Source organism: Coregonus lavaretus (assembly GCF_964263955.1).
Source record: "Coregonus lavaretus genome assembly, chromosome: 32".
Lineage (NCBI taxonomy): Eukaryota > Metazoa > Chordata > Actinopteri > Salmoniformes > Salmonidae > Coregonus > Coregonus lavaretus.
Genome location: NC_140019.1, coordinates 19,754,025 through 19,780,590, shown reverse-complemented (window position 1 = coordinate 19,780,590; position 26,566 = coordinate 19,754,025). Strand labels below are relative to the sequence as shown.

Here is a 26,566-nt window from a genome sequence, read left to right as displayed (position 1 = left end):
GTTTCTGGTGTAGGTTATAGGCCTACGGTTCCTTTCGGTCCAGCTCATCAAATAATTGATCAGCATTGTGATAATGCAAACAGGATATTTATATTAATGTAAACATTGATTGATCAGGTTGATTGGTCAGGTTTTACATGTTGTGTTAACCGTACAGAGTATAACAAACTTCGTCTATATAGGCTATTTGATAATTTCCCGTCACACGTTAAACTTTTATATATACATGCAGAGCTAAGATTAGGCCATTTCACACTCCTTTTTCATTTTCCTATAGTGTAGATTCATATAATTGGCAAGATGTCTGTTGTTTATCAGGATTGTTTCCCCTGCTTGTTAGCATCTATATTATCTGAAACTGCAATTTTGCATAATACACTACATTGTTGCGAGCCCTTCGGTATGGATAGCTACTACTTTTTACAGCAGCAAAAATGGTATGTTCTTGACTGTGTTATGTGGGATTTAAAAAAACTAAACAGCTCAACAATTGCAGCTTATTGCTGAGAAACCCAACAAAAATCATATCATATTACAACAAAACATGAAAGAAGACATTAAAGTAATCCAGAAAGGGGCATTTGACAATCTAAAAGCCTGACAAGTTTGAAGTTGCCCACACATTTATCAGCAAGAGCTACAGTGATGGGAAAAGTATTTGATCCCCTGCTGATTTTGTACGTTTGCCCACTGACAAAGAAATGATCAGTCGATAATTTTAATGGTAGGTTTATTTGAACAGTGAGAGACAGAATTACAACAAAAAAATCCAGAAAAACGCATGTCAAAAATGTTATATATTGATTTGCATTTTAATGAGGGAAATAAGTATTTGACCCCCTCTCAATCAGAAAGATTTCTGGCTCCCAGGTGTCTTTTATACAGGTAACGAGCTGAGATTAGGAGCACACTCTTAAAGGGAGTGCTCCTAATCTCAGTTTGTTACCTGTATAAAAGACACCTGTCCACAGAAGCAATCAATCAATCAGATTCCAAACTCTCCACCATGGCCAAGACCAAAGAGCTCTCCAAGGATGTCAGGGACAAGATTGTAGACCTACACAAGGCTGGAATGGGCTACAAGACCATCGCCAAGCAGCTTGGTGAGAAGGTGACAACAGTTGGTGCGATGATTCGCAAATGGAAGAAACACAAAAGAACTGTCAATCTCCCTCGGCCTGGGGCTCCATGCAAGATCTCACCTCATGGAGTTGCAATGATCATGAGAACAGTGAGGAATCAGCCCAGAACTACACGGGAGGATCTTGTCAATGATCTCAAGGCAGCTGGGACCATAGTCACCTAGAAAACAATTGGTAACACACTACGCCGTGAAGGACTGAAATCATGCAGCGCCCGCAAGGTCCCCCTGCTCAAGAAAGCACATATACAGGCCCGTCTGAAGTTTGCCAATGTACATCTGAATGATTCAGAGGAGAACTGGGTGAAAGTGTTGTGGTCAGATGAGACCAAAATCGAGCTCTTTGGCATCAACTCAACTCGCCGTGTTTGGAGGAGGAGGAATGCTGCCTATGACCCCAAGAACACCATCCCCACCGTCAAACATGGAGGTGGAAACATTATGCTTTGGGGGTGTTTTTCTGCTAAGGGGACAGGACAACTTCACCGCATCAAAGGGACGATGGACAGGGCCATGTACCGTCAAATCTTGGGTGAGAACCTCCTTCCCTCAGCCAGGGCATTGAAAATGGGTCGTGGATGGGTATTCCAGCATGACAATGACCCAAAACACACGGCCAAGGCAACAAAGGAGTGGCTCAAGAAGAAGCACATTAAGGTCCTGGAGTGGCCTAGCCAGCCTCCAGACCTTAATCCCATAGAAAATCTGTGGAGGGAGCTGAAGGTTCGAGTTGCCAAACGGCTCGAAACCTTAATGACTTGGAGAAGATCTGCAAAGAGGAGTGGGACAAAATCCCTCCTGAGATGTGTGCAAACCTGGTGGCCAACTACAAGAAACTTCTGACCTCTGTGATTGCCAACAAGGGTTTTGCCACCAAGTACTAAGTCATGTTTTGCAGAGGGGTCAAATACTTATTTCCCTCATTAAAATGCAAATCAATTTATAACATTTTTGACATGCGTTTTTCTGGATTTTGTTGTTGTTATTCTGTCTCTCACTGTTCAAATAAACCTACCATTAAAATTATAGACTGATCATCTCTTTGTCAGTGGGCAAACGTACAAAATCAGCAGGGGATCAAATACTTTTTTCCCTCACTGTATCTAGTGTTTAGGATTTCTGTCGCGAGCCCAGACAGTACATCATGCAGCTCTGAGTGGAGAGCAGGCCAGGCCTGGTTACAGCTCAAAGTCCCATAGGGGCCGAGCTTCAAGCCCACTACTGAGTTAAAGATCCACAATGCAAGGTTCTGATGTTTTTTTAAATATTGCAGGAAAAAAGAAACAAGAAAAAACGTGGTCTGGGGACAGAGAGGGAGAGAGGCAGGATCACATTTCTTTAAAAGCACTCAAATGTTGTTTCAACTCCTGCTTAATTTCCTGAGGGCCCATTTTTTTCTGTTTTAGGTTGTGGAGTCCAGATTTGCATATGCTCCATCCCCCCTTTTCTGATTGGCTGGGTCCTCCCCTGCTTGTGTCATCACAGATCCAAACTTCCTCAGTGCTCTCCTAACTTTACTTTGTAGCTACAGGCTGATGAACCGGGAGGCTGGGAGCCAGCAGCTGTGTAAGTGAGTAATGCAGTCAGCTATGAGTGTATGTATGTGTAAGAGAGGGAGGCAATAGTTATAGTTATAGGGTTCTGTAATTTAGTTCTCTGACTCAACTTAAGGGTTGTAAGGTTGTTGGTATAAAAAGGATGTAGGGTTGTCTTTAATTCATTTTCTAATTCTGTTTTGTTAGGAAATACATTAGATTGTTTCATTGACAGATTGAACTATAATTGTTGGTATATTTTGTGCTGATATTCAGAGCTCTGTAAAAGTGTATGAATATGGGTAGATGAGCTGTTTGATTCATGGTTTATATTGATAAAAACATCATTCTATGTTTTGTTGATTTATAACTCAGATATTGGACTTTCAAGAATTTACTGTAGCAGGGTATTTTCAAAAGAGATATGTTCTATCAAAAGGTTTTACTTTTTTCATCAGTCATCAGTATTTAAATTGAAGAAGATAATTGTAGAGTAGGGGAAAACAATTACACTACCTTATCTCAGTAGTTTATAGTGGGTGTTAGCCATGCCCTTTTAAATGCTGGACAGGACAGTAATATCTCACACAGTCATGCTGCTGGCTCTACTGCTGGTTCTGTGCCTTGGTTCTGGGGCCCAGTCTTCAGACCCGGCCTCATTAACTGTTATGTACAGAGTCTGGGAGGAGCAGCCTGTGGGCACCAGGGTCGGCCATCTGGTCGATGACCTGCGTCAGAGAGGCGAGACAGGGGCACTGGAGGATTTCCAGGTCGTGGAGCACGGTCAAGCCCTGCCTTTCTCCATCGGTGCGAGAGATGGAACTGTCTCCACCCTGGGCCAGCTGGACCGGGAGGAGCTGTGTCGAGGCTCGGACCTGTGTGAGCTGGCCTTCAGCGTCCTCTACAGGAAAGGTGGCACTATTCACTTTCTGAGGGTACGGGTGGAGGTGATGGACCTGAATGACCACAGCCCCACATTCCCCAGTGGCCAGCAGGAATTGGAGATATCTGAGACGGCCACGTTGAGGATGCGGATCCCCCTGGACCGAGCGGTGGACCCGGACGCCGGCCCTAATGGCCTGCAGACCTACTCACTGTCCGTCAACCAGCACTTTGCCCTGGATGTAAGGAGTACTGTGGATGGGCCAAAGCAAGCAGAGCTGGTGGTGATCAAGGAGCTGGACAGGGAGGTGCAGTCCTCCTTCGAGCTGACTCTGGTGGCCTGGGACAAGGGGAACCCTCCCAGGTCGGGCAGTACTCTGGTCCGAGTCAAAGTCTTGGACTCTAACGATAACAGCCCCATGTTTGAGGATAGCACCCCCACCGTGGAACTAACCGAGGACACAGCCTGTGGGACTATCGTCATCAACCTCAAGGCCACGGACCCTGACCAAGGGGCCAACGGGGAGGTTGAGTACTCTCTAAGCAAGCATGCTCCACCTGAGGTGCAGGAGCTTTTCAGTGTTCACCCCCAGAGTGGGGCAGTGACCTTAAAAGGCCAACTGGACTATGAGGACAAACACTCTTATGAGGTGGACTTCCAGGCTCGCGATCTTGGCCCCAACGCCATGCCCTCTCACTGTAAACTACACGTCAAGCTGAAGGACGTCAATGATAATGCACCAAGGATCCACGTCACTTGGACACCTCCTGATTCCCCAGTGGCAACTGTTTTAGAGGGTGCACCGGAGGACACATTCCTCGCACTGGTGATGGTCTCTGATGTAGATTCCGGGGACAACGGGAATGTGCATGCCCACATCCGGCACGGATCAGGCCACTTCCGCCTCAAGAAAATCCATGGCGACAACTACATGATTGTAACCAATGGCACCTTGGATCGGGAAAAGGTCATGGAGTATAATCTCACGTTACTTGCCCAGGATTATGGTGACCCTCCATTGTCATGTGTTAGACACCTAGTTGTCCATGTGTTGGATGAGAATGACAATGCCCCTGTGTTCTCCAAGTCCCACTACAGGGCTTCCTTCAAGGAGAACAATGCTGTGGGCCTCCAGGTCCTCAAGGTAGAGGCCAATGATGTGGACATTGAGCTCAGCGGCAGGGTGTCCTACTCCATCCGAGAGTCCAACGAACTGGGAACTCCCACGGCGTCTTTCACCATCCACCCCACCAGTGGCGTAGTCAGCGCCCAGCAGTCATTGGACTACGAGGAGTCGCCCACCTACTCCTTCATCGTGGAGGCCATAGACCACGGGCATCCACCCCTCACCAGCACTGCTACGGTTCTCATCGAGATTCAGGATGTCAATGACAACTACCCTGTCATCAAGGAGCCGATGCCAAAGAAAGGCATAGCCTTTGTGAGTGTCCCGGTCAATGCAGAGAAGGGGGAGATGGTGACAGAGCTAGGGGATGGTGCTGAAGAAGGCTCCATCTATCCTCCGACCGATCGCTCTGTCCAAAATGGACTTTCGGGATTCCTGGCCACTACTATCAAGGCCAACGATCTAGACTCTGGCCTCAATGGAAGACTCAGCTACAGGATCACAGATGGAAACCCCACAGGAATGTTCAGACTCGACGACACCACCGGACAACTGTACGTTAACACGACCAATGCTACAGAGCTCATTGGGAAGACTTTCAAAGTGGATATCACTGTATCGGACAAGGGCTCTCCAAGGCTAGTGACAAAGGCCACCTTGGAGGTGACTTTCATCAACTTGCAGGACCATCTAAAGAACTCAGCCCCTGGAAACCGTGGCCAGCTGAGTTTCACCATGATGATGGCTATCTGCCTTGGGGCCTGCTGCCTCCTGCTTCTCCTGGCTGTTGCCCTGGTGACCACCTTCTGTCGCCCCACGAAACGAGACAACCATGCCTACAACTGCAGGACGGCCGAGTCCACCTACACTCGTCACCCTCGCCGTCCACAGAAGAACATCATGAAGACGGACATCCAGCTGGTGCCAGTCCTGAGAGGACGAAGGGAGGACCCTACGGAAGACGAGGATGAAGCCCAGCCCCTCTCCCCTATGACCCTGGTGGTTGAAGAGCAGCACACCGAAAGGCAATACAGCATAGCCACCTCCATGTACCCAACAGTCCACTCCCAGGCCTACCCTGAGGGGTGCGCAACGCTGCCAGTCTCCCATATCAGAACACTCAGGAAACCTGGGAGCATCGAGCTGGACGGCACTCTCCCTCGAACCCCCACCACTCCTTACCGAACCCTGCGCAAGGCAAGAAACCCTTCGTCGTCCTCCTCACTGTCTCAGACCAGTACCCTGAGGCGACATGGGAACTCTGAGATCCAGGCTAGGCCTGACGTTGAAGAGCCAGAACCATCCTCCCCAGTGTCCCAGGTAGCAACACTTAGAAGGCCCAAGAACACAGATACCAGAGGTGGACGTGATGCTGAAGACCACAGACGGATGCTGAGGAACTTGGTCCGTCTCTCCATGGCTGCCTTCGGAGACAACTCCATCGAGCTGTCTGCTGCCTCTCCAGAAGTACAGGTAATAAACATTTTAGTTAGAAATACTACAAACATGAATGCACATTTGGTATATATCATGCAATGCATTACATTGATGTTAGATGATATATACATCTAACTAATAACAGACAGGTTTTTCTCAGACTTTTGTATTGTCAATAGGCCTTATTTTTGTCCCTTAAATAATTACTTTAAGTAATTATGTGTAACCTACAGGAATTGAGGTACATTGAAATTGAATGTACTGAGAGCAGATAATTTTCCCCCTCTGTTCCTCTCTGCTATTTTGGCCTGGTGTATGGCTTACATATAGGAAGCCTAAGGGGACAGCTGACAGATGATGCTGGAGCCAAAGCATTGAGTTTATTCAGGTGCTCATGTGTCAGCCACTGTAATCCTGTCTACTCCCGTGCCCCCCGAGCAATCGCTCCTTTTACTCAATATCACATAACAGATTCATAAAGAGGAGGAAAAATGCCAGGAAGAATCAGTAGACGACTCTTATTCTCTAAGGGGGAAACCCAGACAAAGTAAGCTATGATATATCTGTAGTGTAAGGTAATACTGCTTTGACATGTAAGAACCTCGAGCCGTCAGTTACAAATGGCCCAAATCGCTATTGCTGACCTCACTTTAAGCAAAGAAAAACAGCAACTGTAAAGGTCTGGTTTCCAACTACTCCAGAAGTGCTGTGCTAGTCAAACGATACATCCTCATTGAGGGGGAATCCAGGCAGTCGACGATGCCAACGCCCAATGGGCTTAGAACAAAGAGTCTGGCAAAGTCTAAAGGCCTCACGTTAATTCCATTTTAAGAGCAGGAAGAGGCCTGATTCTTGACCCACCTTTCCTGCACCCCCGCCCGCTTGTCCCACTTGGCACTTTGGCTTTAGAGGTCTCCCAAGGGGCCAAAACGTCTGAGCTGGGGGGGAGTCCCCCCCCGTCCTCTTCCTCCACACGTTCATATTTCGGAGGTTCATCCTGGAAGGAAACAGGTCAGAGAAGAATAGCCCTTTATGTAAAAGCGCTTTCCTGTCCACCCTCGGCCCTCTGAGTGCAACACATACATGTGCCTACACACACACAAACACACCTCCCTCTCTACACATCACAAAGGCTGTTTCCTCTCTGAGCGTGGGGGCATGTTTTTTTATATTTTTTTATTTAACCTTTATTTAACTAGGCAAGTCAGTTAAGAACAAATTCTTATTTACAATGACGGCCTACCCCTGCCAAACCCGGACGACGCTGGGCCAATTGTGCGCCACCCTATGGGTCTCCCAATCACGGCCGGATTGTGATACAGCCTGCAATTGAACCAGGGTCTGTAGTGACGCCTCTAGCACTAAGCTGCAGTGCTTAGACCGCTGCGCCACTCTGGAGCAGCGGCACATTGCTCCCATAAGAAAGATGCCAGCACAAACCGCTCCAAGGTTCTCATAGAACAATAATATTTATTAATTTGACTATTATGACACCCATTCCCTTTCCCACAGAAAGTCACCTTTCTTGCACATGTTGCAACAGTTAAACCAACATATACCATGAACATACACTACCAGTCAAAAGTTTGGACACACCTACTCATTCAAGGGTTTTTCTTTATTTTTACTATTTTCTACATTGTAGAATAATAGTGAAGACATCAAAACTATGAAATAACACATAACACATATTTTACCAAGAAGGAGAGATGCTGCATCAAATGACCTGGCCTCCACAATCCCCTGACCTCAACCCAATTGAGATGGTTTGGGATGAGTCGGACGGCAGAGTGAAGGAAAAGCAGCCAACAAGTGCTCAGCATATGTGGGAACTCCTTCAAGACTGTTGGAAAAGCATTCCAGGTGAAGCTGGTTGAGAGAATGCCAAGAGTGTGCAAAGCTGTCATCAAGGCAAAGGGTGGCTATTTGAAGAATCTCAAATATAAAATATATTTTGATTTGTTTAACACTTTTTTGGTTACTACATTTCATAGATTTGATGTCTTCACTATTATTCTACAATGTAGAAAATAGTCAAAATAAAGAAAAACCCTTGAATGAGTAGGCCCTAGGTGTTCTAAAACTTTTGACCGGTAGTGTACATAAACAATGAGAACCACAGCACTTTATGGTATTTCCATGCATTTACATGCTGTGGCATGTTCAATTTAATAGATCAAAAACTCTGACGTTTGTGGGCATTGCCTTTGTCATTGAGTAAAACGATATCCTGTACAGTTGGTATAAAACTGTCCAAACAGCCTCAATACACCACATTCTCCAAGCCCTAGTTTGTTATTCTGACTTCTGTGTTGTAATATCAGTAGCTGCATGTTTTCCATCCAATTGGTGACAGAATTTCATGTGAATATTCTCAAATCTGCAAGAAAAAATATGTGAATTTTCCCACTAGATGTGTGCTTCCATCAAACAGATTTTTTTGCGAATATAATGCTGTGCGTGATGACGAAGTACACATAGAAAACACTTTTGGGTTTAAGTTTCCATGTACCGAAAAGTTAATTGTGTTTCCATCCAATTGTTGTCTTCGTCGATGATTTTAGCACATAGAAAACACTTTTGGGTTTAAGTTTCCATGTACCGAAAAGTTCATTGTGTTTCCATCCAATTGTTGTCTTTGTCGATGATTTTAGCACAAAAAGTATTTGATAAACAGCAAATGTGCCCACTCTGGTCTTGACACGAACAGCTTGTAGATAGGCTACAGTGCAGACGGTACATGATGAGATCATGGATAAACGCGAGATCATTTTTATTTGTCAATTAGCAGCCAAGAACCGATTATCATGTCACCAGCATTATTTATTTAATCTGTAGCCTATAAACTGCATGGTGTTCGAAGTCGTCGTGGGAGGACCACACAACATAGTATTGTGTGACTGCAAGTTTACTTCGAAATTATGGTTAATCTATTAATATTTGGGCTTAAAAGTGTTTATATCGCAATTGTCGCATAATTCGTTTTACAGACATGTTTTTTTTTTTATACGGCATGACTTTACTAGTTTTGCTGGAAACATGGTTACTGTCTACTAACCCTTTTCTCCTCCTGCCAATTTACAGCAGATCTCCCAGCTCCTCTCCCTGCTCCACCAGGGCCAGCTGCAGCCGAGACCCAACTTCCGAGGCAACAAGTACTCCCATCGCGCTGGCAGGTGAGCACATTTCCTCTTTCTTCTTTTATTTTCTTCCCTTTGTTTCAGAGCCATTTGGCTGTTGATCACTACCACCGCTACATGCATAATTTATTTGAGATTTTTATTGATGCTTTATGATCCAACAGGCAACATGACAGTCTTGACTTTCATTATGTATTTCTTCACAACATTTTCACTTATGTCAAAAACGTATATTTACATAGATATGTTTTTTATTTAGATGTATCCTTTATATGTACAAGTGATCCCATTGAGATTTTAAATATATTTTTCAAAGGAGACCTGCGCAAAGGCACCCTATAAATAATGATCATTTAAAATCCTCCTATGAATATAACTAGGCAATGGAGCTCAGGTTTTTGTCTGATAAACTGGAAGACCTCCTATGTCCTCAGCCCCCCCCCTCCCTCCCCCCCTGGTTTGTCTACCTAATTGGGTGAGACTTCCTGTCTCTGGCCTGGTTGGCCTAGCTATCTCCCTTGGGTCCAGGTCTCTGGCCTGGTTGGCCTAGCTATCTCCCTTGGGTCCAGGTCTCTGGCCTCTGACAGGCTCAGATAACTTCTCTGACAGGGAGCATGTTCTGTCATCAGTCTATACCTCCAGTCTCTGGTATTTTATCACCTAATACTAAAACACCTAGAAGTACAGTGCATTCGGAAAGTATTCAAACCCCTTTACCTCTTCCACATTTTGTTAAGTTACAGCCTTATTTAAAAAAATAAAAAATCCCCTCATCAATACAATACAATACCCCATAATGACAAACCCAAAACAGTTTTTGTAGCATTTAAAAAAATAATAATAATGAAATATCAAATTTACATAAGTATTCAGACCCTTTACTCAGTACTTTGTTGAAGCACCTTTAGCAGTGATTACAGCCTTGAGTCTTCTTGAGAATGACGCTACAAGCTTGGCACACCTGTATTTGGGGAGTTTCTCCCATTCTTCTCTGCAGATCCTCTCAAGCTCTGTCAGGTTGGATGGTGAGCGTAGGGATTCACCGTAGGGATGGGGCTAGGTTTCCTCCAGATGTGACACTTGGCATTCAGGCCAAAGAGTTCGATCTTTGGTTTCATCAGACCAGAGAATCTTGTTTCTCATGGTCTGAGAGTCCTTTAGGTGCCATTTGGCAAACTCCAAGTGGGCTGTCATGTGCCTTTTACTGAGGAGTGGCTTCCGTCTGGCCACTCTACCATAAAGGCCTGATTGATGGAGTGCTGCAGAGATGGTTGTCCTTCTGGAAGGTTCTCCCATCTCCACAGAGCAACTCTGGAGCACTGTCAGAGTGACCATTGGGTTCTTGGTCACCTCCCTGACCAAGGCCCTTCTCCCCCGATTGCTCAGTTTGGCTGGGCGGCCAGCTCTAGGAAGAGTCTTGGTGGTTCCAAACTTCTTCCATTTAAGAATGATGGAGGCCACAGTGTTCTAGGGGACCTTCAATGCTGCAGAAATGTTTTGGTAACCTTCCCCAGATCTGTGCCTCAACACAATCCTGTCTCGGAGCTCTACGGACAATTCCTTTGACCTCATGGCTTGTTTTTTGCTCTGACATGCACTGTCAACTGTGTGACCTTAAATAGACAGGTGTGTGCCTTTCCAAATCATGTCCAATCAATTCAATTTACCACATGTGGACTCCAATCAAGTTGTAGAAACATCTCATGGATGATCAATGGAAACAGGATGCACCTGAGCTCAATTTCGAGTTTCATAGCAAAGGGTCTGAATACTTATGTAAAGGTATTTCTGTTTTTAATGTTTAATACATTTGCTAAAATTTCAAAAAACCTATTTTCACTTTGGCATTATGGGATATTGTGTGTAGATGGATGTGGGGGAAAATAATTTAATCCATTTGAGAATAAGGCTGTAACGTAACAAAATGTGGAAAAGGTCAAGGGGTCTGAATACTTTCCGAATGCACTGTACATCAAGTAGGAGTCCAAGATTAGCATTTCACCTCTTAGCATGGCTTAGAGCAGTTTAGAGCAGCACATCACAGTTAAATATCACTTAGCACACCATTGTCTGGCTCAATGCACCTCAGCACTGCATGGTGTAGCTTAGCCACTAGGGTTAGAAACTATTAAAGGTCCAATGCAGTTGTTTTTTATCTCAATATCAAATTATTTTTGGGTAACAATTAAGTAAGTACCTTACTGTGATTTTTTTCAATTAAAATGTTCAAAAATAAACACAAATGGCTTCTTAGCAAAAAGCAATTTCTCAAGCAAGAAATTAGCTAGGACTGTCTGGGAGGGGAACATTTAAAATTAGCTGTTATTGGCAGAGAGGTTTGGAACTATCTTTCTTATTGGTCTATTAACTAATTTACCCCCTGGTGATGTCACAATGCAGGCCAAAACTCTGTCCCACCAAAACAGGCTGACATTTCGGGCAGTCTTTTCAAACAGCTCTTACACTAAAAGGGCATTATCGTAATTTTCACAGTATTGTTCATACCTCATGGTGTGGCAATATGTATATAAAACACAGGAAAATTAAGATTTTGACTGCACTGATCCTTTAAACTATTATATTGAGCTCAGGTCAGCATATTTCCAGAATGGAATACATTTTCTCCCATCACATTTAGGGAACAATTGAACAGGACAGTCATAATGATGGTTCCACAAGATGGCTGACATTGGTTCTAAAATGTCCTCCCTCCTCCCTCACTGTCCCTGACACTCCCCGGTCTGTTTCCTCTGCTTCCCTGAAGGACTGGCGCTCAGGACACTGATTGTCAGAGCACCAAGGACAGTGGCCATGGCGAGAGTGAAGCCGGAGACATGGACTGGGACACGGGCCGAGATTCCCCTGTCGACCTGCTGCTGGAGGAGGGCCTTAACAACCTGCTCAATAACCCTGGTAACAACTTTTTTCTTTTCAATTAAACCTATATTTTAATAGGTTGTCCCATAGACAACTATTTTATAGTCAACAAACATCAATAACATTGAATAAAACTTAAAACAAATAATGGTCAATACTAACAAAGAGAAAATACTTTTAGTTGCATTCCTAGCTCTCTGTGGGGCTTCATTCTGTTATTACAATTCATAGCTGACTTAAGTGACTAACAATGGGTGTTTTCACTCAGCCGTAAAGATTCACATTGTGATATACTGTATGTGAAACAGTAGTGAGTGCAGCACTCCGTATGGTTGAACAGACTAATATGTTCACATTCTATAGTCCAACCTACACGGTAAACATATGTATGGAGTTCCTTCCAGGTATTGTTCAGGTCATCGTCACGTTCTGACTAGGGGTCAAAGACACAGCGCATAGTTGTTCTCTCTTAAGACCTCAGGGCTAAATACAGGGATTTCTATCTTTCTGTTGATCTTCAGTGAGAGCAATTTAAAGTCTATGCTGGTACAGTAATCTCACACAGGGGTGTTACAAAGACCTGCGTGTGTGTGTGTGTGTGTAATGCTTGAGTCACCCGTGCCCAAAGGCAAAGGGGTCCTCCATTAGCGTTTGAAGTCACACTAGATTTGTGAGACACATGCGAATGGTGAGAAGCTCATGCTCTTTGAGGATTCCTGACTATGTTTAAGCCACCTGTTTCTCAGATGTTTTGTCTTCTCACCTGGAGAGTCTTCCTTTCTTGTATTTTGCTATGGTAGTCCCATCTTTTAAGCTGTATAGAACAACCAGACACACAGACACACACACACACACACACACACACACACACACACACACACACACACACCCCGTCACCACCACCCACTCTGCCCTGTGGCAGTCAACAGATAGTATCACCTCTAATATCATGTTCCAAGTCAAATTTGTTTGCCACATGCTTTGTAAACAACAGGTGTAGACTAACAGTGAAATGCTTACTTACGGGGCCTTCCCAACAATGCAGAGAGAAAGAAAATTGAGAAATAAAGAAAAGTAAAACACGTAATAATAAAAGTAATAATAGATACACAATGAGTAATGATAACTTGGCTATATACACAGGTTACCAGTACCGAGTCGATGTGCAGGGGTACGAGGGAATTGCGGTAGATATGTACATATACATACTGGCCCCCCTGTGTAGCTCAGTTGGTAGAGCATGGCGCTTGCAACGCCAGGGTTGTGGGTTCGATTCCCACGGGGGGCCAGTATGAAAATGTATGCACTCACTAACTGTAAGTCGCTCTGGATAAGAGCGTCTGCTAAATGACTAAAATGTACAAATGAATAGAGTGACAGATAGTAAACAGTAGCAGCAGCGTATGTGATAAGTCAAAAAAGTTAGTGCAAAAAGGGTCAATACAGATAGTCCGGGTAGCTATTTGGTTAACTATTTAGCAGTCTTATGGCTTGGGGGTAGAAGCTGTTCAGGGTCCTGTTAGTTCCAGACGTGGTGCATCGGTACCACTTGCCGTGCGGTAACAGAGAGAACAGTCTATGAATTGGATGGTTGGAGTCTTTGGCAATTTTTAGGGCCTTCCTCTGACACTGCCTGGTATAGGGTTCTCGGCCCCAGTGATGTACTGTAGCGCCTTGTGGTTGGCTGCCAAGTAGTTTCCATACCAAGCAGTGATGCAGCTAGTCAAGATGCTCTCAATAGTGCAGTTGTAGAACTTTTTGAGAATCTGAGGGCCTATGCCAAATCTTTTCAGCCTCCTGAGGGAGAAGAGGCGTTGTCGTGCCTCTTCACGACTATGTTGGTGAGTTTGGACCATGATAGATCCTTAGTGATATCGACACCGAGGAACTTGAAGCTTTCGGCCCGCTCCACTACAGCCACGTCGATGTGAATGGAGGCGTGCTCGGCCCTCCGTTTCCTGTATTCCACGATCAGCTCCTTTGTCTTGCTGACGTTGAGGGAGAGGTTGTTTTCCTGGCACCACACTGCCAGGTCTCTGACCTCCTCCCTGTAGGCTGTCTCATTGTTATCGGTGATCAGGCCTACCACCGTTGTGTCGTCAGCAAACTTAATAATGGTGTTGGAGTCGTGCACGTCCATGTAGTCGTGGGGGGATCAGGGACTACAGGAGTACAGATTTGCCAAATGGAGGGCGAGTGAGAGCTTTGTATGCATCTCTGTGTGTGGAATAAAGGTGATCTAGAGTTTTTTTGCCTCTAGTTGTACAGGTGACATGCTGGTAGAAATGAGATAAGACGGATTTCAGTTTTCCTGCATTAAAATCACTGGCCACTAGGAGCGCCGCCTCTGGATGTGCATTTTCTTGTTTGCTTATGGCCCTACACAGCTCGTTGAGTGCGGTCTTAGCACCAGCATTGGTTTGTGGTGGTAAATAGACGGCTACAAAAAATATAGATGAAAACTCTCTTGGTAAATAATATGGTCTACAGCTTATCATGAGGTATTCTAACTCAGCCGAGCAGAACCTCGAGACTTCCTTAATATTAGAGATCGTGCAACAGCTGTTGTTAACAAAGAGACACACACCACCTCCCTTGAGTTTACCGACGCTGCCTTCTGTCCTGCCGATGCATAGAAAAACCAGCTAGAATATTATCCATGTCCTTGTTCAGCTAAGTTTCTGAGAAACAAAGGATTGTACAGTTCTTCAGGTCCCGTTGATAGGATAGTCTCGAATGGAGCGTGTCGTTTCTTCTCCAGTGATTGTACATTCGCCAATAGAACAGAGGGTAGAGGCAGAATATTTTCTCGTCGCCGTAGTTTCATCAGGGTACCCGCACGTCGGCGTCTATATCGCTGTCTCTTTGTCTTATGAGTGTCAGGGAGTAGGGCCTGGTCCGGGGTGAGCAGTATGTTCTGCGCCGCTGACTCATTGAAGTAGAAATCTGTCTTTCATCCTGATAGACACAATGCAAAGGTGTATGTATGTGTGTGTGTAGTAGTGATGCACAGGTTGACTTGGTTTTATCCACGTGGCGGGTGGGTTTAGGGACATCAAATATTGTGTAGAGGAAGGGCGGGTGGGTTGAATAAAGAGAAAACAATACCTTAAAAAATCCATAAATGTATCATTCTTGTGCAATTTATATCTATAGGCTACATTGAGGTTTTTCTTTCATTATATTAGACTATTTGGCATTAGTGCGTAAGCCTAAACTTTAGGGCCTAATTGGACGCGCGCCAAATAGCCTACACGCCAATCGCCAAACGCTTTTGTGAACGGGCAGAAAAAGTTAATGTCTTCCACAGAGGCAAAAAGGACAATGTCCGTTTTTAATTCAATAAAAGAAAAGCTGCAAAATGGTTGAAAATAAAGAGAGGGCCAGAAAAGTAATGTTTGGGAAATATTTGGTGAAGTGGTAAAAGAGGATGATAGCAGTGCTGGTTATGTTATGTGTGATGATTGTGAGGCGCTACATGATGGGGACTTCAAATAGGTCTATGGCATGTCAAGGGAACTGTAGCCCAGGGGTTCCCAAACTTTTTCACTCGGGACCCCCCTTCCACCATTGGGGAACATCCCGCGCCACATCTATTACTATGGACACAAGCACTGTTCATGTCACAAACTGTTCATTTTTTGGGGGGGTGATCCAATTGACATTTTAGTCATTTAGCAGACGCTCTTATCCAAAGCGACTTACAATTAGTGAGTGCATACATTTTTCATACTGGCCCCCCGTGGGAGAGAATTTTGCATGTTTAAAGCTTATTTCCTGCAATGATACACATTCTGTCATGGGGTGAAAATAACATTTAGCAGTTTTAAAGCTAATTTTCTTCCAATTCTATACATTTTGCTATGTCTAATGTGTGATATTTGAGTGACAAAAACATTACAACAATATCTATGGGCTAAAAAACCTAAATATTTTTTTTTTAGCTGACATGGGCTAGTTGATCTGGACATTTCTGACAAGTTATAAATAGCTCTCTAAGCTCTCTGACAAAAGGAACTGAAATTTCACTACCCAATTTCGAAATTGCACCTTGTGCATTCTACTATTACAACTTTCAAGAGTACGTTTAAAGCCGGACTGAGTTCCTTAAAAAAAATAAAAATTACCGCGCCCCCGCTGCCGACTCCTCACGCGCCCCACCGTTTGGGAACCACTGCTATAACCTACTGTTCAGAGGGGTTAAATCACGTGTCAAACACATTCCACGGAGGGCCGAGTGTCTGCAGATTTTTGCTCCACCCTTGTACTTGATTGATGAATTAAGTTCACTAATTAGTAAGGAATTCCCTTCTCCTGGTTGTCTATGGAATGAGTTTGAAACCCCTGGGTTAATTGGAAACTGAAATCTGGACACTGACTGTAGGTCTATAACACGTCAAACTCATTACACGGAGGGCCGTTTCTCTGCGGGTTTTTGCTCCACCTTTGTACTTGATTGATGAATTAAGGTTGCTTATTAGTAAAGAACTCCCCTCACCTGGTTGTCTAGGTCTTAATTGAAAGGAAAAAACAAAAACCCCCCGACGCTAGGCCCTCCATAGAATGAGTTTGACACCCCTGGTCTAGAACCTCTCACATAGCCTTAACATGAACTCCTGCAGAATTAAGCATTTCTTGCTGTAAAATTATACACCAAATGTAGGCAACATTTTGACTCGGGAACAGGAGTGGAGATATAGGATTTTTTTCTTTCAGCATCTTGAATGCGAATGCGCAGTTAGATACCATCCGTAGAGGTGCTATCTTTATCAGCATCATAAAAGCTGATAGTATTTCAACTACATAAAATATGCATCCAAGCCGAACTGAAATCTTGTCAGCAACATGTTGGATCGTTTTCACAGCTTTCTATTTCCTTACAACCGGTCAAACAGATGTCATTAGGACATTTTGCACAGAAAATGTTTTCACTTTTTTGAGAGGTATAGCATTTTCTCCCCAGTCCCTAAACACCTTTGCTCCACGAAAGGAGCAGAGATGACAGAGAGAACTTTACCAATGTCAACTAGATTGAAGCATTCATTCCATCGATTTATGACATTATGCTGGTGAGCAAGGGTTTATTGAGTCTTCTAGGGCAACATACAGTGCATTCGGAAAGTATTCAGACCCCTTGACTTTTTCCACATTTTGTTACGTTACAGCCTTATTCTAAAATGGATTACATTGTTTTCCCCCCCTCATCAATATACACATAATACCCCCTAATGACAAATCCAAAACAGGCTTTTAGAAATGTTTGCAAATTTATAAAAAATAAACTGAAATATCACATTTACATAAGAATTCAGACCCTTTAGTCAATACTTTGTTGCGGCAGCGATTACAGCCTTGAGTCTTCTTGGGTATGACGCTACAAGCTTGGAATACATGTATTTGGGGAGTTTCTCCCATTCTTCTCTGCAGATCCTCTCAAGCTCTGTCAGGTTGGATGGGGTGCGTCACTGCATAGCTATTTTCAGGTCTCTCCAGAGATGTTCGATCGGGTTCAAGTCCGGGCTCTGGCTGGGCCCCTCAAGGACATTCAGAGACTTGTCCCGAAGGCACTCCTGCGTTGTCCTGGCTGTGTGCTTCCTGTTGGAAGGTGAACCTTCGCCCCAGTCTATAGTCCTGAGCACTCTGGAGCAGGTTTTCATCAAGTACCTCTCTGTACTTTGCTCCGTTCATCTTTCCTTCGATCCTGACTAGTCTCCCAGAAGAATATCCCCACAGCATGATGCTGCAACCACCATGCTTCACCATAGGGATGGTGCCAGGTTTCCTCCAGACGGGATGCTTGGCATTCAGGCCAAAGAGTTCAATCTTGGTTTCATCAGACCAGAGAATCTTGTTTCTCGTGGTCTGACAGTCCTTTAGGTGCCTTTTGGCAAACTCCAAGTAAGCTGTCATGTGTCTTTTACTGAGGAAGGGCTTCCGTCTGGCCACTCTACCATAAAGGCCTGATTGGTGGAGTGCTGCAGAGATGGTTGTCCTTCAGGAAGGTTCTCCCATCTCCACAGAGCAACTCTGGAGCTCTGTCAGAGTGATCATCAGGCTTTTGGTCACCTCCCTGACCAAGGCCCTTCTCCCCCGATTGCTTAGTTTGGCCGGGCGGCCAGCTCTAGGATGAGTCTTGGTGGTTCCAAACTTCTTCCATTTAAGAATGATGGAGGCCACTGTGTTCTTGGGGACCTTTAATTCTGTAGAAATGTTTTGGTACCCTTCCCCAGATCTGTGCCTCCGACACAATCCTGTCTCGGCACTCTACGGACAACTCCTTCGACCTCATGGCTTGGTTTTTGCTCTGACATGCACTGTCAACTGTGGGACCTTATATAAACAGGTGTGTGCCTTTCCAAATCATGTCCAATCAATTGAATTTACCACAGGTGGACTCCAATCAAGTTGTAGAAACATCTCAAGGATGATCAATGGAAACAGGTTGCACCTGAGCTTTTTCTAAAAACCTGTTTTCGCTTTGTCATTATGGGGTATTGTGTGAAGATTGATGAGAAAAATGTTTTATTTAATCCATTTTAGAATAAGGCTGTAACGTAACAAAATGTGGAAAAAGTCAAGGGGTCTGAATACTTTCCGAATGCACTGTATAATGACAGAAGAGAAGCTGCATGTATCTAACTATAGACAAGTTGACTAACGCAGGGTTTCCCAAAATCGGTCCTGGGGCCTCCCCTGTATGCATGTTTTGGTTTTTGCCCTAGCACTACACAGCTGATTCAAATAACCAACTCATCATCAAACCCTGGACTAACAAATAGCCTACCAAAATGTCGGAAATTATAAGCAGAAACATATCTAAATAAGGCAACAACTAAAACACTTACCGCAGTCTCTGACTGTAGTCTACAGTGCATTTTGAAATTAGCAGGTTAGGGTTGGGTGCAGGCCTCAGATTTTCACTTTATCACATATAGTCGGCCAGTTGAGGATGCGTTATTAGCAATTGTGGGCGGGTGAACAAACAGCTGAACCGCGCACTACTAGTGTGTAGATCAAGTGTTTTCAGCACCCCTTGTTCAGAATGTGGCCTCTCAATCTCTATCTCTCCTTGAGCTCTGCTATTTTCTTTCAAATGTGCATTCCTTTGTTTGGTAGCCATATCACCCATTAAAGGGGCAATTCACTAGAAAATCTAAGTTGAATCAAAGTCTTAGAGCCGATAAAAGATGAATCACATATCACCAATTGAGTTGTCAGATTTACTAATCCGATGATTATAACCGTGATTAAAGTTGAGCTCTGACTTTAATCAGGTTTGTGGATCTAACGCTTGGCGGTATGCTTTAAACTGCTTCCATATTTGCGGGTGTTTGGTTGTGGTTGTAGTCGATCTACCACAGAAGGGGTGTTCTCTACAACAAACCTGTTGTTGTGGTGTGGTGTGGGGGTTCCTCTGGTTCCAATAAGAGGGTCATTATTTTCTGAGGGGTTCCCAGCTGGTGGGTCCAGTCTAATTAAGTTTGCAAGGGGGCGAGCCATGGATCATGAGAGATAAAGAGAAGAAGGCAGTGGGAGATGGGGATGAGGTATAGAGTGGGGGGTGTAGAGAGAGGGGGATGAGGTATAGAGTGGGGGATGTAGAGAGAGGGGGATGAGGTATTGAGTGGGGGGGTGTAGAGAGAGGGGGATGAGGTATAGAGTGGGGGGGTGTAGAGAGAGGGGGATGAGGTATAGAGTGGGGGGTGTAGAGAGAGGGGGATGAGGTATAGAGTGGGGGGTGTAGAGAGAGGGGGATGAGGTATAGAGTGGGGGGTGTAGAGAGAGGGGGATGAGGTATAGAGTGGGGGGTGTAGAGAGAGGGGGATGAGGTATAGAGTGGGGGGTGTAAAGAGAGGGGGATGAGGTATAGAGTGGGGGGTGTAGAGAAGGGGATGAGGTATAGAGTGGGGGGTGTAGAGAGAGGGGGATGAGGTGTAGAGTGGGGGGTGGGGGGTGTAGAGAGCGGGGGATGGGGTGTAGAGTGGGGGTGTAGAGAGAGGGGGATGAGGTATAGAGTGGGGGTGTAGAGAGAGGGGGATGAGGTATAGAGTGGGGGTGTAGAGAGAGGGGGATGAGGTATAGAGTGGGGGGGTGTAGAGAGAGGGGGATGAGGTGTAGAGTGGGGGGTGGGGGGTGTAGAGAGCGGGGGATGGGGTGTAGAGTGGGGGTGTAGAGAGATGGGGATGAGGTGTAGAGTGGGGGGTGGGGGGTGTAGAGAGCGGGGGATGGGGTGTAGAGTGGGGGTGTAGAGAGAGGGGGATGAGGTATAGAGTGGGGGTGTAGAGAGAGGGGGATGAGGTATAGAGTGGGGGGGGGGTGTAGAGAGAGGGGGATGAGGTATAGAGTGGGGGGTGTAGAGAGGGGGATGAGGTATAGAGTGGGGGGTGTAGAGAGAGGGGGAGGGGGTGTAGAGAGAGGGGGATGAGGTGTAGAGTGGGGGGTGGGGGGTGGGGGGTGTAGAGAGCGGGGGATGGGGTGTAGAGTGGGGGGTGGGGGGTATAGAGAGCGGGGAATGGGGTGTAGAGAGCGGGGGATGGGGTGTAGAGAGCGGGGGATGGGGTGTAGAGTGGATGGTGTAGAGAGAGGGGGGTGAGGTGTAGAGTGGGGGCTGTAGAGAGAGGGGGAGAGAGATAAGGAGAGGGAGAGGAGTTTGCAGACATACAAACAAAAGGAGTTAGACCAGGGATTGGCAACTTTGATGGGGGCCACACAAAATCTCAAAAATCATAAGGTGCCGCAGTGGCTCGCTGGTCTGCGTACCCACATCCATATCCACATCCATACCCACACATACAGTCAGAGCATGCACTAGCCTTTTGGGGGCCCTAAGCAAAAAATATTTGCTAAATCTTCTCTCTTTCCCATGGCAAAATGTGTATAATTGCAGGAAATTAATTCTGGAGAGAAAAAATTATTAATTTTCTTGCTTTATAAACATTTTGCCATTGGGCGTAGAGAAAATGTTGCAGTTTTACAGCTAATTTCCTGCAATTCTACACATTTTGCCATAGGGTGTAGAGAAATGTTTGCAGTTTTTAATATATCTGAGTGAGAGTGACTAACAAAATCAATGGGGGCCCCACGGTCGGTAATTCAACCATGATTACTATAAGTTAAGATAGCTGGCTAGACTCTTACCAATACATTTTAAAAAATGCTGACATGGGCTAATTGAGTGACTGTCAGTGACTGATATAGCAAGAGAAAAACTGCTGATGCACAACCACATTTCGAAATTGCACCCTGTGTATTCTACTATTCTAACTCTCAGAACCTGACTGAGTTCCATTCGTTTTTTGGAAATTGATCCGCGGGCCTAGTTGCCCATCCCTGAGTTAGACCGTAAGAGGGAGGGTGAAACACAGAGAGTGAGGGGATGGAGGGGGGGACAGAGGTGTTTGCAGAGAAAGCGGCCAGACAAGGAAGCAGCATTTAAAAAACCTGATGTGATTGAACACAGGCAGTTAGCTTTTGAGTTAACCTCTCTCTCTTATGTGGTCTGCTGTGGGGTTAACACTGCCTCCCCAGCCTCTGTGTCAAAGTCAAGCTGATGCAACAGGCCGTGTACAAGGGCCAGCCTGCCCCATTAGTTACTGACAGTTTATATGTACAGTGAGGGAAAAAAGTATTTGATCCCCTGCTGATTTTGTACGTTTGCCCACTGACAAAGAAATGATCAGTCTATAATTTTAATGGTAGGTTTATTTGAACAGTGAGAGACAGAATAACAACAAAAAAATCCAGAAAAACGCATGTCAAAAATGTTATAAATTGATTTGCATTTTAATGAGGGAAATAAGTATTTGACCCCCTCTCAATCAGAAAGATTTCTGGCTCCCAGGTGTCTTTTATACAGGTAACGAGCTGAGATTAGGAGCACACTCTTAAAGGGAGTGCTCCTAATCTCAGTTTGTTACCTGTATAAAAGACACCTGTCCACAGAAGCAATCAATCAATCAGATTCCAAACTCTCCACCATGGCCAAGACCAAAGAGCTCTCCAAGGATGTCAGGGACAAGATTGTAGACCTACACAAGGCTGGAATGGGCTACAAGACCATCGCCAAGCAGCTTGGTGAGAAGGTGACAACAGTTGGTGCGATTATTCGCAAATGGAAGAAACACAAAATAACTGTCAATCTCCCTCGGCCTGGGGCTCCATGCAAGATCTCACCTCATGGAGTTGCAATGATCATGAGAACGGTGAGGAATCAGCCCAGAACTACACGGGAGGATCTTGTCAATGATCTCAAGGCAGCTGGGACCATAGTCACCAAGAAAACAATTGGTAACACACTACGCCGTGAAGGACTGAAATCCTGCAGCGCCCGCAAGGTCCCCCTGCTCAAGAAAGCACATATACAGGGCCGTCTGAAGTTTGCCAATGAACATCTGAACGATTCAGAGGAGAACTGGGTGAAAGTGTTGTGGTCAGATGAGACCAAAATCGAGCTCTTTGGCATCAACTCAACTCGCCGTGTTTGGAGGAGGAGGAATGCTGCCTATGACCCCAAGAACACCATCCCCACCGTCAAACATGGAGGTGGAAACATTATGCTTTGGGGGTGTTTTTCTGCTAAGGGGACAGGACAACTTCACCGCATCAAAGGGACGATGGACAGGGCCATGTACCGTCAAATCTTGGGTGAGAACCTCCTTCCCTCAGCCAGGGCATTGAAAATGGGTCGTGGATGGGTATTCCAGCATGACAATGACCCAAAACACACGGCCAAGGCAACAAAGGAGTGGCTCAAGAAGAAGCACATTAAGGTCCTGGAGTGGCCTAGCCAGCCTCCAGACCTTAATCCCATAGAAAATCTGTGGAGGGAGCTGAAGGTTCAGCCTCGAAACCTTAATGACTTGGAGAAGATCTGCAAAGAGGAGTGGAACAAAATCCCTCCTGAGATGTGTGCAAACCTGGTGGCCAACTACAAGAAACATCTGACCTCTGTGATTGCCAACAAGGGTTTTGCCACCAAGTACTAAGTCATGTTTTGCAGAGGGGTCAAATACTTATTTCCCTCATTAAAATGCAAATCAATTCATAACATCTTTGACATGCGTTTTTCTGGATTTTTTTGTTTTTATTCTGTCTCTCACTGTTCAAATAAACCTACCATTAAAATTATAGACTGATCATGTCTTTGTCAGTGGGCAAACGTACAAAATCAGCAGGGGATAAAATACTTTTTTCCCTCACTGTATGCTAGCCCTGTTAGCAACGCTCTCTTCTGAGGTCTCCGGGAGACGACAGACATGAAAGATGGCCTTAGAAGTAATGGTGGTTGACTGAGTCAGGGCCACATCGTTTGATGACCTGTGTGTGTGGTTCAACAACTCAAGAGTTAAAAAAACCCCACATATATGGAGCTTACTCTCTTTCATTCAAAAACCCCCACATATATGGAGCTCAGTCTTTGAACATTCCAAACAAACACTGATAACTATCTTAGAGGGATTTGGGGCGAAACATGATGCGTCTGAACACCATGTGGGATTTCTGTAGGTTACTCTTCACTGATGTGTAGGGATAAGGACTTGTTTAGTTTATGGATTGAGATTTAAGTCAACGGCTGTCAGTGTCACACAGTGGGGGGAGAGAGTATGAGTGTGTGTGTGTGTTTGAGAGAGGGAATGAGGGTGTGTGTACTGTATGTATGTGTGTGGGGAGAGATGCTAGCTGCTGGGGTTGTTCAGTGACTTTTCTGCAAGTTTGTGTGTGTAAGAGTGTGTGTTGCTGGGTGTTTGTGAACCGGGTCTGGTTGTGATTTGATGAGGACCACAGGGCGAGTGATCCACAACAGGTGACTTTTCTAGGCCACAAGCCTAATCAGATTGAAGTGAGAAGAATCAAGTTAAAGAGTTGGGGAGGCCAAAATAAGAGGAGTCATTCAGCAACTCTCTAGCCCACTGGTTCATGGCATTATGCACAGCTGGCCTATGATTGCAGTGCTTCACTTATCAATATGAGCCTTTGAATTCTGCAGTGTATTTTCAGTCAAACTGTTTGGGTTTTTCTTTGTTGGGGGGTCGTAACCTTTAGCATGTTGCTTGTGTTTTGCCATTTAAAAATGTCTCTCGATATTCTCTATCCATTTTGTTTCTGTTTGGTAAATTGGTTGTACATGGGACACTTGAAAATATGTTATTTATCATTATCATATTATTTTTTTATGTTGGTCATGATAGTCAGGCATGCACATCCGCATACAAAAAATTATACAAAAATGCCTGGAATGCTTAACTCTAGAGAATGGCTTGGCTTTAAGTGTATTTTCACCCGTTCTGAGTCTGTACATACTCATTATGTGTAAAACCACTTGGCCACTTTACTTGAGTATAACTCAGGATATAGCCAGGAGATGACAGGAAATGCCTGTTCACAACAGCCAGATAAATATACTCCTCCTGTGATTTCCTCCATCCTGTTTTCCCCCCCCCAACAATATTGGCCAACAACAACAAATACTATAACAAAGAACACCCATGTGGTGCTTTGTGTCACATCCAGCGCTGTATTGCTGTAGAGCTGTTGCTTTTTCTTATGTACATGTAGTTAACAAACTGTATTGCCAATTCTATACTTTATCGACATGTTCTCATCTCTTTCCTTGTCTCTTATCAGATGACGTCTTTACTGACATAGAGGACCCTGCATGGATGGCCCGCTTCTCCCTCCCCCTCACTTCAGACTACCACGAGAACGTTTTTGTCCCCAACGGGCCACCGTCCCCCGACGCCCATTGCTCCCCAGACATCCTTGACTCCGCCTCCTTCTCCACCTTCGGCAAGATGCCGGAGAAGGATGGTCCACTGGGCGGGGCCTTGCTCTCCGAGGTCAACACCTTGTTTAATATGCTCCTGACCCAGAAGGGCGACTCCCAGTCCCGCCCCTCGCCAGACGTGCTCTACAGATTGTCTGCCGCCTACCGGCGCTCACTGGGGCTGGACGGAGCTGCCAATGCGCCACGGAACTCTGGGAACCCTGAAAAGAGGTCCCCCCTGGCTCAGTGCTCGGCCCAATTACCTTAGGCCTTGTCTAAACATGGTTACTCCATTGAAATCAGTCTGAAAGAAGTCGCTGTAAAAAATACGCAATAGTCTCTACAAGCCAGGATGTTGAATACTATTATATTTAAATGTACTTTGCCGGGTGTCCGTGCTGTTGGTCCTTTTGGCGGTAGGAAGTGTAGATAGGGTGGGTATCCACAAGAAAGTGCTGTTTACCCGACTAATTTCTGTTGCTTGTATTTTCCATCTAATGATGTATTTCACGTGATGCACAATATGTAAACAATAGCCGAATGTAACTGAACGTTGTTGACCAAAACACATTACTTCGCAATCAGCTGGAAGTGCTTGTGAAATTTGGTCTGTGGCTAAATTCTGCCATTTTTTACATATTGTGCATGTCGCGTGCGAATTTCGTCAGCATTGAAAATACACACCGGAAATACAGACCAGCGTACTGAAAGTCAGGTTAATAACACTATTCTGTGGATATTTTGTCTCAGATTACCTCCTACATAAGGACAAAATCAGCGGACAACAGGTAAAGTATGTTCAAATGAAGTTTATTCAACAGTCTGACTTGTGATGGGACTTCACAAAAAGTGAGCCTACATGTTAGAGACGAGAGAGGAGTCTTCCACTCTTGGATTCGTAGAGGCTATCTTAGGCCCAGCCCCTGGTCTGAGAACAGGTGCCTCAACTTCATTTGATTGGTTCCTGTGTGTTTGGGCTCCTTAGACTTTCCAGTATGTTCCTACAATCCCCCCAAACTGGTGACTTTGTTTTCCTTTTTGCTGTGGTTGCAGAAATGACTGAACTGCTCAAGCTTACAACAGCAACCTCTTCTCCTAACATATCCCCATTAGGAGACGTCAATTACACTATAAGCCCCAGACAGCCTGCTTCCCTGTCTGGAACAGGCCAAGGCCAGAAGAGGGAGAGGAGTTAACCAAAAGCCTTTGTTCAGTGCTGGAACACGGTCAGTGAACTATACAGTACTCCCTACATAGCACAGAGGGTACATTTAGCTTGAGATAAATGTTACATAAGTAAACAGTCTTCCTCATGTGGCACATACTCCTCTGTATCATTCTGATTAACTGTCTCTGGTCAGAAGTGTTTATCAGTGGGAGCAACAACATGGTGCTATTCTTTGTTAGTGTTGTCCATGGTATGAATGGCTGAGTTTGGCAGCCCCAAGCAAAGAGTCCAAGAAGGAAACGTCTCATTGTCTTTTCTTAAAACAAAACACTAACAAAACTAAGTCCTGTTCCTGAGGAAGAATGTGTGAAATGTCTGTCACAATGGTCCTCGTCTGCCACCATTTCCTTCACCGCCATTTTGAGAAATGTCTCCATTGTTGATTACTATTTGTATTTACTCAAGTAAATTCCTTAGCTACTGAAAAATGTCATAT

The 26,566-nt window shown here is 45.0% G+C and overlaps 1 protein-coding gene across 1 annotated transcript; it reads left to right on the top strand.

The window, feature by feature from the left end:
* Positions 1–2,734: 2,734 nt before the first annotated feature.
* Positions 2,735–25,503, top strand: LOC311107430 (protocadherin-12-like). Its single transcript, XM_084149921.1, has 4 exons — positions 2,735–6,158; positions 9,207–9,298; positions 12,027–12,175; positions 24,764–25,503. The coding sequence occupies exons 1-4, from the start codon at positions 3,237–3,239 to the stop codon at positions 25,168–25,170; spliced, it is 3,570 nt and encodes a 1,189-aa protein (XP_084006047.1). The 5' UTR covers positions 2,735–3,236; the 3' UTR covers positions 25,171–25,503.
* Positions 25,504–26,566: the final 1,063 nt, after the last annotated feature.

Excerpts from the sequence above, each read along its gene's own strand:
- LOC311107430 (XM_084149921.1), top strand. The coding sequence starts at position 3,237 with ATGCTGGACAGGACAGTAATATCTCACACAGTCATGCTGCTGGCTCTA. Across the intron at positions 6,159-9,206 it reads CTGCCTCTCCAGAAGTACAG|CAGATCTCCCAGCTCCTCTC; the intron begins GTAATAAACATT and ends GCCAATTTACAG. Across the intron at positions 12,176-24,763 it reads CAACCTGCTCAATAACCCTG|ATGACGTCTTTACTGACATA; the intron begins GTAACAACTTTT and ends GTCTCTTATCAG.